This window comes from Salmo salar, chromosome 15 (assembly GCF_965601325.2).
Source record: "Salmo salar chromosome 15, fSalSal1, whole genome shotgun sequence".
Classification (NCBI taxonomy): Eukaryota; Metazoa; Chordata; class Actinopteri; order Salmoniformes; family Salmonidae; genus Salmo; species Salmo salar.
In genome coordinates, this window is record NC_138305.1 from 34,084,967 (window position 1) to 34,103,631 (window position 18,665).

General features: G+C 43.5%; 1 protein-coding gene across 1 annotated transcript; it reads left to right on the forward strand.

The window, feature by feature from the left end:
• Positions 1–6,432: 6,432 nt before the first annotated feature.
• nfkbie (nuclear factor of kappa light polypeptide gene enhancer in B-cells inhibitor, epsilon) lies at positions 6,433–16,761 on the forward strand. The gene is made up of 6 exons (XM_014144009.3): positions 6,433–7,204; positions 9,746–9,848; positions 11,408–11,618; positions 13,816–13,904; positions 14,675–14,923; positions 15,260–16,761. The coding sequence occupies exons 1-6, from the start codon at positions 6,861–6,863 to the stop codon at positions 15,326–15,328; spliced, it is 1,065 nt and encodes a 354-aa protein (XP_013999484.1). The 5' UTR covers positions 6,433–6,860; the 3' UTR covers positions 15,329–16,761.
• Positions 16,762–18,665: the final 1,904 nt, after the last annotated feature.

The window sequence follows — 18,665 nt, forward strand, 5'->3', positions numbered from 1 at the left end:
ACGACACCGCTGGTCCTGCTCACACTGCCCTACCCTGTGCTTTGACCTCTTTCTCCCCTCTCTCTCCAGATGAAATCTCGCGTCTTGTGACGGCCGGCCGCCCAACAACCTGCCCACTTGACCCTATCCCCTCCTCTCTTCTCCAGACCATTTCCGGAGACCTTCTCCCCTACCTCACCTCGCTCATCAACTCATCCTTGACTGCTGGCTACGTCCCTTCCGTCTTCAAGAGAGCGAGAGTTGCACCCCTTCTGAAAAAACCTACACTTTGATACCGTGAACCATCAGATCCTCCTCTCCACCCTCTCCGAGCTGGGCATCTCCGGCGCGGCCCACGCTTGGATTGCGTCCTACCTGACAGGTCGCTCCTACCAGGTGGCGTGGCGAGAATCTGTCTCCGCACCACGTGCTCTCACCACTGGTGTCCCCCAGGGCTCTGTTCTAGGCCCACTCCTATTCTCGCTATACACCAAGACACTTGGCTCTGTCATATCCTCACATGGTCTCTCATATCATTGCTATGCAGATGACACACAATTAATCTTCTCCTTTCCCCCTTCTGACAACCAGGTGGCGAATCGCATCTCTGCATGTCTGGCAGACATATCAGTGTGGATGACGGATCACCACCTCAAGCTGAACCTCGGCAAGACGGAGCTGCTCTTCCTCCCGGGGAAGGACTGCCCGTTCCATGATCTCGCCATCACGGTTGACAACTCCCTTGTGTCCTCCTCCCAGAGTGCTAAGAGCCTCGGCGTGACCCTGGACAACACCCTGTCGTTCTCCACTAACATCAAGGCGGTGACCCGATCCTGTAGGTTCATGCTCTACAACATTCGCAGAGTACAACCCTGCCTCACACAGGAAGCGGCGCATGTCCTAATCCAGGCACTTGTCATCTCCCGTCTGGATTACTGCAACTCGTTGTTGGCTGGGCTCCCTGCCTGTGCCATTAAACCCCTCCAACTCATCCAGAACGCCGCAGCCCGTCTGGTGTTCAACCTTCCCAAGTTCTCTCACGTCACCCCGCTCCTCCGCTCTCTCCACTGGCTTCCAGTCGAAGCTCGCATCCGCTACAAGACCATGGTGCTTGCCTACGGAGCTGTGAGGGGAACGGCACCTCCGTACCTTCAGGCTCTGATCAGGCCCTACACTCAAACAAGGGCACTGCGTTCATCCACCTCTGGCCTGCTCGCCTCCCTACCTCTGAGGAAGCACAGTTCCCGCTCAGCCCAGTCAAAACTGTTCGCTGCTCTGGCACCCCAATGGTGGAACAAGCTCCCTCACGACGCCAGGACAGCGGAGTCAATCACCACCTTCCGGAGACACCTGAAACCCCACCTCTTTAAGGAATACCTAGGATAGGATAAAGTAATCCTTCTAACCCCCCCCCCCCCTTAAAAGATTTAGATGCACTATTGTAAAGTGGTTGTTCCACGGGATATTATAAGGTGAATGCACCAATTTGTAAGTCGCTCTGGATAAGAGCGTCTGCTAAATGACTTAAATGTAATGTAAATGTAGATGGCACAGTGATTACGTGAGCATGATATAATCAATGTACAGTTGAAGTCGGAAGTTTACATACACCTTAGCCAAATACATTTAAACTCAGTTTTTCACAATTCCTGACATTTAATCCTAGTCAAAATTCCCTGTCTTTGGTCAGGTGGGATCACCACTTTATTTTAAGAATGTGAAATGTCAGAATAATAGTAGAGAGAATGATTTATTTCAGCTTTTATTTATTTCATCATTCCCGGTGGGTCAGAAGTTTACATACACTCACTTAGTATTTGGTAGCATTGCCTTTAAATTGTTTAACTTCAGGTAGCTTTCCACAAGCTTCCCACAATAAGTTGGGTGAATTTTGGTCTATTCCTCCTGACAGAGCTGGTGTAACAGAGTCAGGTTTGTAGGCCTCCTTGCTCACACACACTTTTTCTGTTCTGCCTACAAATTGTCTATGGGATTGAGGTCAGGGATTTGTGATGGCCACTCCAATATCTTGACTTTGTTGTCCTAAAGCCATTTTGCCACAACTTTGAAAGTATGCTTGGGGTCATTGTCCATTTGGAAGACCCATTTGCGACCAAGCTTTAACTTCCTGACTGATGTCTTGGGATGTTCCTTCAATATATCCACATAATTTTCCTGCCTCATGATGCCATCTATTTTGTGAAGCGTACCAGTCCCTCCTGCAGCAAAGCACCCCCACAACATGATGCTGCCACCCCTGTGCTTCACGGTTGGGATGGTGTTCTTTGGCTTGCAAGCCTCCCCGTTTATCCTCCAAATTTAACGACGGTCATTATGGCCAAACAGTTCTATTTTTGTTTCATCAGACCAGAGGAAATTTCTCCAAAAAGTACGATCTTTGTCCCCATGTGCAGTTGCAAACTGTAGTCTGTCTTTTTTATAGTAGTTTTGGAGCAGTGGCTTCTTCCTTGCTGAGCGGCCTTTCAGGTTATGTCGATATAGGACTCGTTTTACTGTGGATATTGATACTTTTTTACCTGTTTCCTCCAGCATCTTCACAAGGTCCTTTGCTGTTGTTCTGGGATTGATTAGCACTTTTCGCACCAAAGTACATTCATCTTTAGGAGACAGAACGCGTCTCCTTCCTGAGCGGTACGATGGCTGCGTGGTCCCATGGTGTTTATACTTGCGTATTATTGTTTGTACAGATGAACGTGGTTCCTTCAGGCATTTGGAAATTGCTCCCAAGGATGAACCATACTTGTGGAGGTCTACAGTTTTTTTCCTGAGGTCTTGGCTGATTTCTTTTGATTTTCCCATGATGTCATGCAAAGAGGCACTGAATTTGAAGGTAGGCCTTGAAATACATCCATAGGTACACCTTCAATTGACTCAAATTATGTCAATTAGCCTATCAGTAGCTTCTAAAGCCATGATATCATTTTCTGGAATTTTCCAAGCTGTTTAAAGTCACAGTCAACTTAGTGTATGTAAACTTCTGACCCACTGGAATTGTGATACAGTGAATTATAAGTGAAATAATCTGTCTGTAAACAATTGTTGGAAAAATTACTTGTATCATGCACGAAGTAGATGTCCTAACCGACTTGCCAAAACTATAGTTTGTTAACAAGAAATTTGTGGAGTGGTTGAAAAACTAGTTTTAATGACTCCAACCTAAGTGTATGTAAACTTTGAACTTCAACTGTATCTAATCATTCAAAAAGCATGGCCAGATATGATTGCACTTGGAACATTAATGACATTAACTGCAGGCCAAAATATGCAACAGCGGCTCTTGACAGCAAGTTGAAATGCACAGAAAATCTGATGAGTAGCTTTTCATGCTATGGGCAATACTAGGCCTTCTATAGTTAATATTATTCAAGTAATCCTCTGTAGCACTGTGTTTCTGTAATGCTGTAGTAATGCTGTAGTAATTTTGCAGTAATGCTGTAGTAATGCTGCAGTAATGGTGTAGTAATTCTGAAGTAATGTTGTCCTAATGTTGTAGTAATTCTGCAGTAATGTTGTACTAATGCTGTAGTAATTCTGCAGTAATGCTGTGGTAATGCTGTAGTAATTCTGCAGTAATGCTGTAGTCAAACATCTAACATCTAATGTATTATCACCTGTACTGTAGGCTGTAAAGCGTGGTATCAACTCTCAAAGGTAAAAAGTCTGCTATAACATGGCTGATTCTGCCCCCTAATGGCCATACTGATATTAGGCTTAATTTGAAAAGGGGAAAGGGATTTACGTTCAGGTTTGACTCCTATGGAATGGTGTGGCATTTTGACAGATTTCAGCCTACTAGCCTCTGTCCACCCATTAACACATTGGTCTCTTTTGTTACCAAGAAAAAGCTACAGATGAGATGATACCTCTTTATTTAATTGTGAAACCATGAGCTGAATCAGAGAGCACCCAGAGAGGAGAAATAGCCTACAGGAGATATATTGAACACCAACTGTGAAAAATACCTTTTGGGGTTGGATTCAAAAAAGCTGACCAGTGCTCTCTGCTGGAAAATTAGGCTACAAGTCTTGCACTTCAACTCCTGCAGTTGGGTTTACAGCGATTAAGCATTAGTAGGCTTTTCTATAGGCCACTCAAATTATGTTTACAGTGAATAAGCATTAGCCTAGTAGGTTATATTGGCCACTAAAGTTGTGTTTACAGTGAGTAAGCATTAGTAGGCTATACTATAGGCCACCAGTTGTATTTCCATGTTTGTATTAGGCCTATTGTGAATGCTTAATCATACAGTGCCTTCAGAAAGTATCCATACCCCTTGACTTATCCCACATTTTGTTGTGTTACAGCCTGAATTCAAAATGGATTAAATCCATTTTTTTCCTCACCCATCTACACATACTATCCCATTATGACAAAGTGAAAGCATGTTTTTAGAAATGTTTGCAAATGTACTGAAAATGAAACACAGAAATATTTAATTTACATAAATGTGAGGATCGACGCTGGAGACGAGAAGCAGGTACAGGGAGTGAACATTTAATAAACATCGGACATTAAACAGAACAGGAACAGTGTCTGGACAGGGGAAAAATAACAACATCAATGCTGACACAGGGAACAAACTGAGGAGCAGACAAATATAGAGGGGGTAATCAACAAATTAATGTAGCCCAATATTGCGCAGCTGCACGTAATGATGGTGACAGGTGTGCGTAATGAAGGGCAGCCTGGCACCATTGAGCGCCAGAGAGGGAGAGCGGGAGCAGGCGTGATACATAAGTATTCACACCCCTGAGTCAATACATGTTAGAATCCCCTTTGGCGGTAATTTACAGCTGTGAGTCTTTCTGGGTAAGTCTCTAAGAGCTTTGCACACTTGGATTGTACAATATTTGCCCATTATTATTATCAAAATTCTTCAAGCTGTGTCAAATTGGTTGTTGGTCATTGCTAGACAACCATTTTCCGGTCTTGCCATAGATTTTCAAGTAGATTTAAGTCAAAACTGTAACTCAGCCACTCAGGAGCATTCACTTTCTTCTTGGTAAGCAACTCCAGTGTAGATTTGGCCTTGTGTTTTAAGTTATTGTCCTGCTGTTAGGAGAATTCATCTCCCAGTGTCTGATGGAAAGCAGACTGAACCAGGTTTTCTTCTAGGATTTTACCTGTGCTTAGCTCCATTCCGTTTCATTTTTATCCTGAAAAACTCCCCAGTCATTAACGATTACAAGCATACCAGTAACATGATGCAGCCACCACTATGCTTGAAAATATGGACAGTGGTAGTCAGTAATGTGTTGTATTGTATTTGCCCCAAACATAAGACTGTATTCAGGACAAAAAGTTAATTGCTTTGCCACATTTTTTTTCAGTATTACTTTAGTGCCTTGTTGCAAACATGATGCATGGATATCATAAGGTGAATGCACCAATTTGTAAATCGCTCTGGATAAGAGTGTCTGCTAAATGACGTAAATGTAAAAAAAATGTAAATGGAATATTTTTATTCTGTACAAGCTTCCTTCTTTTCACTCAGTCAATTAGATTAGTATTGTGGAGTAACTACAATGTTGTTGATCCATCCTCAGTTTTCTCCTATCACAGCCATTAAACTCTGTACCTGTTTTATAGTCACCATTGGTCTCATGGGGAAATCCCTGAGCAGTTTCCTTCCTCCAACTGAGTTAGGAAGGAAGCCTGTATCTTTGTAGTGACTAGCTGTATTGATGCACCACCCAAAGAGTAATGAATAACTTCACCATGCTCAAAAGGATATTCAATATCTGCATCTTTTGTTTTTACCCATCTGCCTTCTTAGCAAGGCATTGGAAAACCTCCCTGGTCTTTGTGGTTGAATCTGTTTGAAATTCATTGCTCGACTGAGGGACCTTACAGATAATTGTATATGTGGGGTAAAGAGATGAGGTAGTCATTCAAAAGTCATGTTAAACACTATTATTGCAACTTATTACGTGACTTGTTAAGCACATTTTTACTCCTTAACGCATTTAGGCGTGCCATAACAAAGGGGTTGAATACTTATTGACTTTTCATTTTTCTAAAAGCATAATTCCACTTTGACATTATGGGGTATTGTGGGTAGGCCAGTGACCAAAAAAATCTACATTTAATCCATTTTAAATTCAGGCTGTACCACAACAACATTTTGAAAAAGTCAAGGGGTGTGAATACTTTTGTGAAGGCACTGTATCTACAAAAAGTTATATGCAACATTAGAGTATAGGTCTAGGCTATGCTGTTTTAGGCCTACCATATGGCCTCTACTCACTGAAACATTGTGACACTAGTTTAGAAAGAAACACAAATGAAAGCATGGTACGGGGAGTGTAGTTCAAACCTATCCTGTAAAACCAGGGACACTCCACAGCGTTGGGGGTGGTTGTAATGTAAGTGCATAATACGCACTTCGGGGATTCCCCATCCGCATCTCCAGACAAAAACAGTCCGCCTTTTCACGTAAGCGCAGAGCGCTTCCCCTATCGCGTTTCATCGCTCACATGCTCTCAACTATGCAGGTTTACCACAGGTTATGACAGTGTCAAAGTTATTTTGAAGCCTGTTGCTGATATTAAGACTCTTATGTTTTGAAGTAAATGCCCCATTTTGCGTGTAGGGAAGTGTTTATACCATTTATGCGTTGTTGCAAGATGACCACTTATTTTCATGTAGCCTAAACTGGTGGTGTGGGGAAAGTCAACGCGCTCGATCCGATGGCATGAAACTCAACCGCTACCTTTGGTTTCAGAAAGGAACAGTGAATTCCTACTCAGGTGTGATCGAGTTTTCCTCCGAGAACTGCTCGCACCATCAAGCAACATATAGGCCTCTCGGGGATTAAACTGGTCAAGACTACCTGGAGTGACTGTGAATCGCGGGCCACCATGCAAAACGCCGAAGATGCGAAGCGGAAATTGGATTTGTTGGAGGATAACCAAATGGACTCTGGTGTTGAATCCTTCCAATCTTTAATGAAAGATGACCCCTTTATCAAAACAGATCGGGATTCGACTTCTGAACCCAGTGAAGCCAGGGATAAATTGACTATCACCAGCACAGAGGAGCGTTTGGATTCTGCTTATGGGTCATCGTCACTAAATGTTGAGAGTTTGAGTGAGATTATAGGGGGCTGCAACATTTCAAAGTCTAAAGATGACAGCGCAGAGAACACAGAATGTAGTGAACATGAAGAAAACCTTCTCACCACCATCACTGAAGATGGAGACACGTACGTTTTTTATTTACCTCTTTTTAAATAACTAATATTTTATTTTGTGTTTTTGAAAAGGTAAAACGTGTTCTTGTCATGACGACGAAGTTTTGGTGAACAACGTTTCAAGAAACACACGCATGCGTGTATGTGTGTGCAAGCCAAGGCATGGTCAACTTTGCATTTGAATTAATTACATTGGGATCCGCCCACAATTCTTGTTGACACATTTTTCAGTATAGACACAAGTATGGACAACAGTCGGCTAATTTTAGTTTAATTTGACAATATCAAATCAAATTTGTCACATGCGCCAAACCATAGGTGTAGACTACCATGAAATGTTTGTTTATGACCCCTCCCTAAAGATGCAGAGTTAAAAAGAGGATTATTAACTGGGTGGTTTGAACCCTGAATGCTGATTGGCTGACAGCTTTCATACGTATACCACGGGTATGACAAAACACTTGTTTTTACTGCTCAAATTCTGGTGTGAACAGTTTTTAATAGCAATAAGGCACCTCTGGGGTTTGTTATATATGGCCAATATACAATGGCTAAGGGCTGTGTCCAGGCACTCCGCGTTGTGTCGCGGTAAGAACAGCCCTTAGCCGCGGTATATTGGCCATATACCACACCCCCTCAGGCCTTATTGCTTAAATAGAATACACAATAATGGGGCTATGTACAGGGAGTACCACTACCTGGTCAATGTGCAGGAATACGAGGTATTTGAGGTAGATATGTACATAAACGCTGGCTAAAGTGACTAGGCATCAGAATAGATAATAATCAGAGTAAGAATAAAGAACAGAGTCGCAGCAGCGGTGTCCTTAATATCTGTATATATATTATGACTTTCCCCTGTCTAAAATACATAGCATAGGCTATATTGAGTACCAATTGGTCCATGCAAATGTCTATCAACTCAATTCTAATGCACAATATGGTGTCTGTCCTACCCCATACATTTGTGCCCAACCCAAAAACCAACTCTTTGCCCCAATCACCTAGAGACCCTTCCAGAATCAACCTGGTAGATCTTACAGAATTGGATGGGTGCTACTCTTTGGCTGTCCTCTTAGGGGTTTCATCTGGCAATGAAAGCATAGGCTAAAATTACCACTGTCAACAAACAGGTGACGTTTTCATTGATGCCGTCATGTCTGATGGAATGACTGGATGTCTGAGTGTGTTAACCACAATAACATTTTGTAGATGGATGCGTTTTCGTAGACTAGGCCTACTGCACCAAGCGAACAATCAAAACAACCACCAGTTGTAGTTGCTGTCTGGATGAATAAATAAAGGCTTGGTGAATGACCTGTAGTTTTGCCCTGCACAGCTCTTTCTTTACGTGTGTCATGTTTATCCTAATCCCAATAATCATGGCATGTGATGTCGACTAAGAGGAGAGTTTAAGTGTGGAGTGATACATACTCTCAGGCCTTTGTGTGAAAGCTGCGGATGAACTCCTGTGAGTTGCCTCGACTTGGAAAGCAGAAGTATAAAACACAGCACTGGAAATTCCCCATGATAGACAAGGCAGGGCACATGTTCACATAGTAATTATCTCCCAAGAATAGGCTGATTAATGAAACTCATAGAATTACCACAGACATGCAGACTTTTGGCCTTATCGGCCTACACTACTTTCACATCAGTTAGTTAGGTTGAAAATGAAGCTCTGGTCAAAAGTAGTGCACTTTGTAGGGAATAGTGTGTGAACAGTGTGTTTTGGAAAGCCTTGATGTAGGTTAAACAAAGCACTGTGTCTATTTCCTGCATTTGACTCTTTTGTCTGCTAGAACTTCCCCTTTAGCTTTTGGGGTGAGTGTTTCTTGGTGTTGCTGTTTTCCACTTTGACTGTATGAACCACATGTGATGACAGCGTGAATGGGGTGCAGTAAAGAACAAAATTCATTGCATTTGCATTTTAACTGTGTAGTTAAAGTTCATAGGTCTGCGGTTTGTGTATGTTAGACATCCCTTCATCAACCGATAGTTTTGTTTGTTCTTCTTCAAATAACTACGGTTCCAGTGGTGAATGATACCCAAGAAGATACATATTCGAAAAGTGCTTTGCGGAATGAAACATCCTCCTGACATGACTATTCTTTGCATAAAAGTTCCATTATTGCACAACATTCGCAACCAATGAGTGTGGCCTGCTAAGCAACCAGTTGACATTAATGCAATGCGTTACATTTCCAGGTAGGTCTGATATCATTCTAAGAATGCTCAAGCAGGTAATTCTTTCCATCAAATTATATGTTGTTCTCGTCTCCTGAGGCTGCTTACTTTTAAACGTTTAAAGGAAAGTAACTGGACGTTTTGAATGAGAAACGATTCCACTTTCCTCGGGCGGCTCACTTTCCAGTCGAATGCAACGTTTAAATGACAGTAACTCAAAACTGCTTTTGCTTGCTGTGGGGCCTAGGACGGGTTACCGCAAAAGCACTTTATGACACATTTAATGAAAAAAGGTCTTTATAAATCAATCTGATTTATTATAGAAATTTAATGAGAAATGTTGTTTTGTTTTTGTTTCCCTTCTAGAGTCCTGCATTTAGCCATCATCCATGAAGATGAACACTTTGCCAACCAATTGATACAGCTGTTTCCCAAAGATGTCTTGGACATCCAGAACAACTTGTACCAGGTACAGTAAACAAAGCAACGCTCCTCTCTTTACACCCTCAACACTGGTTATACTGGTGTACTGAAACTGACTTAACCTTCATGATACTTCCTCTTGATGATTGCAATTGCCAATGTTTATGACGACAGAGGTGATAATGTTATTTCTGCATCGTGTAATTCATGAGAAACTCTCTTCCCCTTTCTCCAGTAGTTGCATCCTCTCACAGTAAGGGTTCAGTGGGTGGATCCAGAGTTATTTCATAAGGGAGCTTAAATGAAATTGGAAACTCCCCTGCTTTCCCGCCTTTAAAAAATGAATAAAAGTGGAGGAATCTTATCTGGAATCTTCTCTCTCTCATAGATAAAAACCTTTAAGCTAGACAGGGCAGATTTAAGAGGAGGTTTGAGTGAACATGCGGGGGGGGGGGGGGCAAGCTGACGTGGCGTTGGAGAAATCCTGATGGGTCGGAGAGGAAAGCGGAGAGAGCAGAAATGACACAGTCAGCGTTTTTTTACACCGTGACTCACACACACATAGCCTTGTTATTTCTCTGTTCTGTTAGAGTTTACCAAAAGCCACGTAAGCAGTGGTAGCCCTACTGGTTATATTAGTCATTATATTCCCCCCCTACACAGTTCAATCAGCAGTTCCACATTGAGATGCCTTAGGCCTACATTTTATTTATTTTAGTTACTTACCAATGTATTGTTGCTCATCCCCTCACTTGGTATGGCCTCCTATGGCATTAAAGAGTTCAACTATTCTATACTTAAGCTGAGTCATACACTGAGTCTACAAAACATTAGGAACACTTGCGCTTTCCATGAGATTGACTGACCAGGTGAATCGAGGGGATCCCTTATTGATGTCATCTGATATATCCACTTCAATCAGTGTAGATGAAAGGGAGGAGACAGGTTAAAGAAGGATTTTTAAGACAAGTGAGACATGGATTGTGTATGAGGGCCATTCAGAGGGTAAATAGCAAAGTGCCTTTGAATGGGGAATGGCAGTAGGTGCCAGGCGCACCGGTTTGACTGTGTCAAGAACTGCAACGCTGCTGGGTTTTTCACGCTTAACAGTTTCCCATGTGTATCAAGAATGGTCCACCACCCAAAGGACATCCAGCCAACTTGATACAACTGTGGGAAGCATTGGAGTCAACATGTGCCAGCATCCCTATGGAATGCTTTTGAGTCCATGCCCTGACGAATTGAGGCTGTTCTGAGGGCAAAAGGGGGTGCAACACAATATTAGGAAGGTGTTCCTAATGTTTTGTACACTCATTGTAGATATTAGCTACTGTACTTAACTTCAGATCCTTGATCAGCTCTTAGCAACCCTGATTGTACTAAATTCACTTTAAAGAGGGCCCATTCTGACTCCAAGTCAGATATCACACCAACCTGTAATACTAACCCATTGTTGGTTGTTTGTTTGGATTGGTATGTGGTTCCATAGAAATAGAATTACTAGAAAGGGGATCCACATCCTAGTCAATGTTCTGTAATGGGTGGACTGGCGGCCATATTGAGTGTACCCATATGAGTAATTCTATTTTTATGCGTGGTCCTTAGACGCCGCTACACCTTGCCACCTACCTGAGCCTGTCTTCGGTGGTGCGGGGCCTTGTGGAGAGCGGGGCCAGCCTGGAGCTGCAGGACCAGGAGGGCAATACGCCGCTCCATGTGGCCTGCGAGCAGGGCCAGGCCAAATGCGCCACCGAGATGACCCGGGATGTCTCCCCCAGCAAGCTGGGCTCCGTGCTGGAGACCCAGAACTGGAGAGGTGAGAGAGCAGGGCCCATATTCATTAGGCACCAAATGGTGAAAAAACTGACTGAAACAGGGAGAGCCTACCTGGACTTGCCATATAAGAAACACTAATTTTCGTTTTTCTATGTGTGCATTAATGAATACAACCCTGGGCCCACTACAGTAGGCAAACATTAAATATTACAGCTATAAATGTCAGAAATAGAGCTGTTACTTTCCTTATTCTACATGTGTGTTCTACATAATGTACAGTGCCTTCAGAAAGTATTCATACCCCTTGACTTATTCCACATTCTGTTGTGTTACAGCTTATTAAATATATATTTTTGCTAAAACATTTGCACATTTATTGAAAATGAAATAGAGAAATATCAAATTTACTTAAATATTCAATACAGAGTCAATACATGTTAGAATCACCTTTGAAAGCCATTACAGGTGTGAGTCTTCCTGGGTAAGTGTCTAAGAGCTTTGCACATGGAATGAACAACATTGTCCCATTATTCTTTTCAAAACATATATCATTGCTAGAAAACCATTTTCAAGTCTTGCCATAGATTTTCAAGCAGATTTAAGTCAAAACTGTAACTCGGCCACTCGGGAACATTCACTGTCTTCTTGGTAAGCAACTCCAGTGTAGATTTGGCCTTGTGTTTTAGGTTATTGTCCTGCTGAAAGGTGAATTAATCTCCCAGTGTCTGGTGGAAAGCAGACTGAACCAGGTTTTCCTCTGGGATGTTTTCTGTGCTTAGCTCCATTCTATTTCTTTTTTATCCTGAAAACTCCCCAGCCCTTAACGATTACAAGCATACCCATAATATGATGCAGACACCACGATGCTTGAAAATATAGAGAGTGGTACTGAATTTGCCCAAACATAACACTTTGTATTCAGGACAAAAAGTGAATTGCTTTGCCACATTTTTTAGAGTATTACTTTAGTGCTTTGTTGTGAACAGGATGCATGTTTTGAAATATTTTTAGTCTGTACAGGCTTCCTTCTTTTCACTCTGTAATTTAGGTTAGTATTGTGGAGTAACTACAGCCATTAAACTCTGTAACTGTTTTAAAGTCACCATTGGCCTCATGGTGAAATCCCTGAGCGGTTTCCTTCCTCTCCGGCAACTGAGTTAGGAAGGACGCAGTCACTTTGTAATGACTGCGTGTATTGATACACCATCCAAAGTGTCATTTATAACTTCACCATGCTCAAAGGAATATTCAATGTCTGCTTTTTTTATTTTTACCCATCTACCAATAGGTGCCCTTCTTTGCAAAGCTGTTGCCACCTTGCATGCTGTTTGCCTACTGAATAGGGCCCAGGATGATCAGCTGTTGCCACCTTGCACGCTGTGTGCCTACTGAACAGAGCCCAGGATGATCAGCTGTTGCCACCTTGCACGCTGTGTGCCTACTGAACAGAGCCCAGGATGATCAGCTGTTGCCACCTTGCATGCTGTGTGCCTACTGAACAGAGCCCAGGATGATCAGCTGTTGCCACCTTGCATGCTGTGTGCCTACTGAACAGGGCCCAGGATGATCAGCTGTTGCCACCTTGCATGCTGTGTGCCTACTGAACAGAGCCCAGGATGATCAGCTGTTGCCAACTTGCACGCTGTGTGCCTACTGAACAGGGCCCAGGATGATCAGCTGTTGCCACCTTGCACGCTGTGTGCCTACTGAACAGAGCCCAGGATGATCAGCTGTTGCCACCCTGCACGCTGTGTGCCTACTGAACAGGACCCTGGATGATCAGCTGTTGCCACCTTGCACGCTGTGTGAGAGGCTATAACGATACCATGATGTGATGTCTCTTTATTTAGTGCCACTTCCTGTTGTTGTGTTGGCGTCTACAGTATGTCGGCATCTGTGCGAGCTTGTTCTTGCCTCGTGCTTTGTGTTTTATTGCGACATTGCTCTGTGCGAGACAAGACTGTGGTTTAAATGATTTGTTGTTGCTGTCAAGCTGGTATTCGATGTTCCCGGCTTAGTAGATTTTGGAGATGGAAATCATGTTTATGGTTGTAAACAATTGTATATTTTGTTTGATATGTAGCTTATGTATGTTATTGTGTGTCACGTGGTATGACCTTACTGATGCTTGTTTGATACTAGCTATAACATGTAGTCAAAATAATCTAATCCCTCATTCAGAAAGGTGATTTTTGAAAGGTGATATTTTTTTTAAAGGAATGTGTCTTTGTTTTCAGGTCTCACCTGTCTCCACTTAGCCACTGTGAACAGACAGCATTGTCTGATGAAGCTACTGATGAAGAAAGGGGCAGACCTCAACATCCAGGTTTGTCCAATGACTTCCCCAGGTGTACTCCCTTACAATAACCTTGTATTACTCAGGTACTGCATTTCATTGTGCTGCAATACTGTAGTTAGTACTTCATAACATTGTGTCTTTCCTAAATCCTCTTTATTTGTAGTAGGGCAGATATACATTTACCTCGACTTAGATGATCAAGCTACACCTTTGAGGACTGTCTTTAAAGGAATGTATCATGTCACGATATGAGCAAATGTGATATATTAATGAACACATGGTATTTAAAAATATATATATTTAGAGGTACAGCCTTTCTCCTTCAAGCTATGTCCTTTACTACTTTACTGTACTGATAGTGATACGGCCTAAGCTCAGTGGATTCTGATGGATTCATGTAATTAGAGTTGGGTCGTGATGAGGCTGGCTGGGAACCAGGGGGTTTTCTGGAGATGCTTGACGTGTCAGAGAATAGGCCCAGGCCAGCAAGTCTGAGTCACATATGGATGGATATAGAACTCAACACAACATAGCAGACTGACCTTACCTACCCCAGATATATTTCTGGGGGAAATAAGCTTGCTATACAGTAGATATAATTTGCCTAATTTTATGTGTTCAAGACATTGGCACATTTTCAGTTTTAGAATGAATAAGAAACTGGATTGAGGAGGACAGTTCCTTACTAAGATTGTTTGGTCCTTTGCTCCCCCTGGTGGCCTTTCCCTCACCCTATCCTTTTTTGAAGAGAAATTGTATTTACCGATACCCTTGCCTGTCTTCTCTCTGTCCCCCAGGAAGGTACAAGTGGTAAGACAGCTCTCCATCTGGCCGTGGAGCTCCATGACGTGATCTCTGTGACTCTGCTTCTGAACAAGGGAGCTGACATGGATGCTGCGATGTTTAACGGCTGCACGTCACTTCACCTGGCGGTGGGCCGGCAGGACGCAGCCATCGCCAACCTGCTCTGCCAATCTGGGGCCGACAAGATGTTGAGGAACATGGAGGATGAGACGGCACTGGATCTAGCCAACGGCAATGATGATGTGAGTTATACAGGAAGGGTCAGTTTCCCACACACAAATTAATCCTTGTACTGGAATAAAAAAGATTCTCCATTGAACATGCTTTTTTTAGTCCAGGACTATAGCTATAAACTTAATCTGTGTCTGGGAAATCAGCTCAAAGTGCATTTGGCGTTTGACTCGAAGTCCGGTGATATTCACTGAGAATGCTAGAAATACATATTTGTGAGGATTTGCGGGGAAATTGTAACATCCCCAGTTTATTTATTGTTATGAAAGAGACTGACTGGACTGTTGTCTGGATCAGAGGTATAAAATATGTGAAATATAAACCCCCATCATATGGCTTCCTTTCAGATCCTTGCCCTTTTCCCTTTTGATGACATTCAAATCCAGGGCAGGTCAGTGGTTGGAGGGCCATTCTGAGTGTACTCTCACCACCTGAATATACTCTACAGCTGGAGACATTTTGAATCTTGAACATCTTGAGCATCATCGGAAAACTGTAGCTTTACTTCAATCATGTTTGTTATTGTGTGATGGTTTACTTTCATTTATATTGCGTGTACACTGAGTGAACAAAACATTAGGAACACCTGCTGATATAGACTGACCAGGTGAATCCAGGTGAAAGCTATGATCCCTTATTGTTAAATCTACTTCAATCACTGTAGATGAAGGGGAGGAGACTGGTTAAATAAGGATTTTTAAGTCTTGAGATCATTGAGACATGGATTATGTGTGTACCATTCAGAGGGTGAATGGGCAAGACAAAATATTTAAGTGACTTTGATTGAGGTATAGTAGTAGGGGCCAGGCGCACCAGTTTGTGTGTGTCAAGAACTGCATACTCTGCTGGGTTTTTCACGCTCAACAGTTTCCCGTGTGTATCAAAAATGGCCCACCACCCAAAGGACATCCAGACAACTTGACACAACTGTGGGAAGCATTGGAGTCAACATGGGCCAGAATCCCTGTGGAACACTTTCGACACCTTGTAGAGTCCATGCCCTGATGAATTAAGGCAGTTCTGAGTTCAAAGGGGAGGGGCGGGGGGTGCAACTCAATGTTAGGAAGGTGTTCCTAATGTTTTGTACATCATGACTATAGACTATATGGGCTGAATACTAACCTGCAATCTGCATGCCTTTTGTGTTAATCATGCATTGAAGTCAATGTAAGATTGAGTTGTGCATGAAAAGTAAAAGTTAGAATTCGTCCCTCTGCATGAGCAATTCACATTGAAAAGAAGCTTTTTCTCCACTAGCAAAAGGTACAAAGGGGAAAATGTATATCTACTGAATTAGTTCTATACCCGTTTTCAAATACTAGGAGCAGTTAAATCTCACTTGGAAACTTGGAAAAGTTTTCCTTCTGTTTCTACATTCATTTACTATCAAAAAAAGATGAGTATGAGTTGGAAGAATTCAAATGTTTAATTTCCCTATAAAATACAGGGAATCTACCTCTATCAAATGTGTATACTAACTGATTAAGAAAATGCATTGCTGTCATGCTGTAAGTGAAAATAGTTTAAGCTCTCAGAATGGAACTTTACATTTTTTAAAAACTTTAGTCACTGTAAATCTGTTATCATAAAGAGGTTCTTTATCTATTATCATAACTTAATATCTTTCATTGTATATTTCATTTATTGGTTTATACTTTGAATGTATTGCCATGCCAGTATCTTTGTTGGTAAGACACATTTTATCGTAATAGATGTATTTTCAATACAGTTATATTTTCCCTGTTTAACCATCTTCCTTCTCTCTGATCAATTAGCTTTGATCTTTGAGCATTCTCTTAACAGTTCCAAAGTCTTATATTTTGTAATAAACAGAATATAATCAACACCATTTCACTTTTTTCTTGTCATTCCTAAACATATGTTCAGAACTTCTGTTCATTTTAATTTTTAATTTTTTTTATTTCACCTTTATTCAACCAGTTAAGCCAGTTGAGAACAAGTTCTCATTTACAACTGCGACCTGGCAAAGATAAAGCAAAGCAGTGCAACACAAACAACACAGAGTTACACATGGGATAAACAAACGTACAGTCAATAACACAATAGAAAAATCTATATACAGTGTGTGCAAATGTAGTAAGATTAGGGAGGTAAGGCAATAAATAGGCCATAGTGGCGAAATAAGTAAAAATTTTTGCAAATAACACTGGAGTGATAGATGTGCAGAAGATGAATGTGCAAGTAGAGATACTAGGTTGCAAAGGAAAAATTTAAAAAAAACTATATGGGGATGAGGTAGTTGGGTGGGCTATTTACAGATGGGCTATGTACAGGTGCTTATTATGGGGAGCGACGGATCAAGCAAGCAACTTGTTATGCGGAGATACGCACTGTGTCGCCCATATGTGTGCACAGTCCGGTGCGGGCTCCGCAGCGTTACCAGGCGAGAGTTAGCTGGCAGCCAGGGATAAGTGCGCCGGCGCAGCGCATCTGGCCACCAGTGCATCTCCTCGGTCCAGTTTACCCTGTTCCTACTCCTCGCACTAGCCCTGAGGTGCGTGTCACTAGTCTGGCGCCCCCAAAGCCAGCCCCACGCATCAGGCCTCTAGTGCACCTGCCCAGTCCAGTACGTCCTGTTCCTGCTCCCCGCACTAGCCATGAGGTGCGTGTCACTAGTCTGGCGCCCCCAAAGCCAGCCCCACGCATCAGGCCTCTAGTGCACCTGCCCAGTCCAGTACGTCCTGTTCCTGCTTCGTGCACTCACCCTCCAGTGCGCCTCCATAACCCGGTACAGCCAGTGCCTGCTGTGAGCACTCAGCCTCCAGCGACGCTCTCCAGTCTGCAGCCTTCAGCGACGCTCTCCAGTCTGCAGCCTCCAGCGACGCTCTCCAGTCTACAGCCTCCAGCGACGCTCTCCAGTCTGCAGCCTCCAGCGACGCTCTCCAGCCCTGAGCCTCCAGCGACGCTCCTCAGCCCTGAGTCTCCAGCGACGCTCCCTAGCCCGGAGTCTCCAGCGAAGCTCTCCAGCCCTGAGCCTCCAGTGACGCTCCCCAGCCCGGAGTCTCCAGCGACGCTCCTCAGCCCGGAGTCTCCAGCGACGCTCCTCAGCCCGGAGTCTCCAGCGACGCTCCTCAGCCCGGAGTCTCCAGCGACGCTCCTCAGCCCGGAGTCTCCAGCGACGCTCCTCAGCCCGGAGTCTCCAGCGACGCTCCTCAGCCCGGAGGCTCCAGCGACGCTCATCAGCCCGGAGGCTCCAGCGACGCTCATCAGCCAGGAGGCTCCAGCGACGCTCCCCAGCCTGGGGGGGGGTGTAGTACAGGGACCGTTGTTGACGGTGGCCACCCTCCCTTCCTCCCTTTAAGTTTGGGGTTATCTTTCCCTCGATCCTGACTAGTCTCCCAGTCCCTGCTGCTCAAAAACATCCCCACAGCATGGTTCTGTCACCACCGTGCTTCACCATAGGGATGGTGCCAGGTTTCCTCCAGACGTGACGCTTAGCATTTAGGCCAAAGTGTTCAATCTTGGATTCATCAGAACAGAGAATCTTGTTTCTCATGGTCGGAGAGTCTTTAGGTGCCTTTTGGCTAACTCCAAGTGGGCTGTCATGTGCCTTTTACTGAGGAGTGGCTTCCGTCTGGTCACTCTACCATAAAGGCCTGTTGGTGGAGTGCTGCAGAGATGGTTGTCCTTCTGGAATGTTCTCCAGAGGAACTCTGGAGCTCTGTCAGAGTGACCATTGGGTTCTTGGTCACCTCCCTGACCAAGGCCCTTCGCCCCCGATTGCTTAGTTTG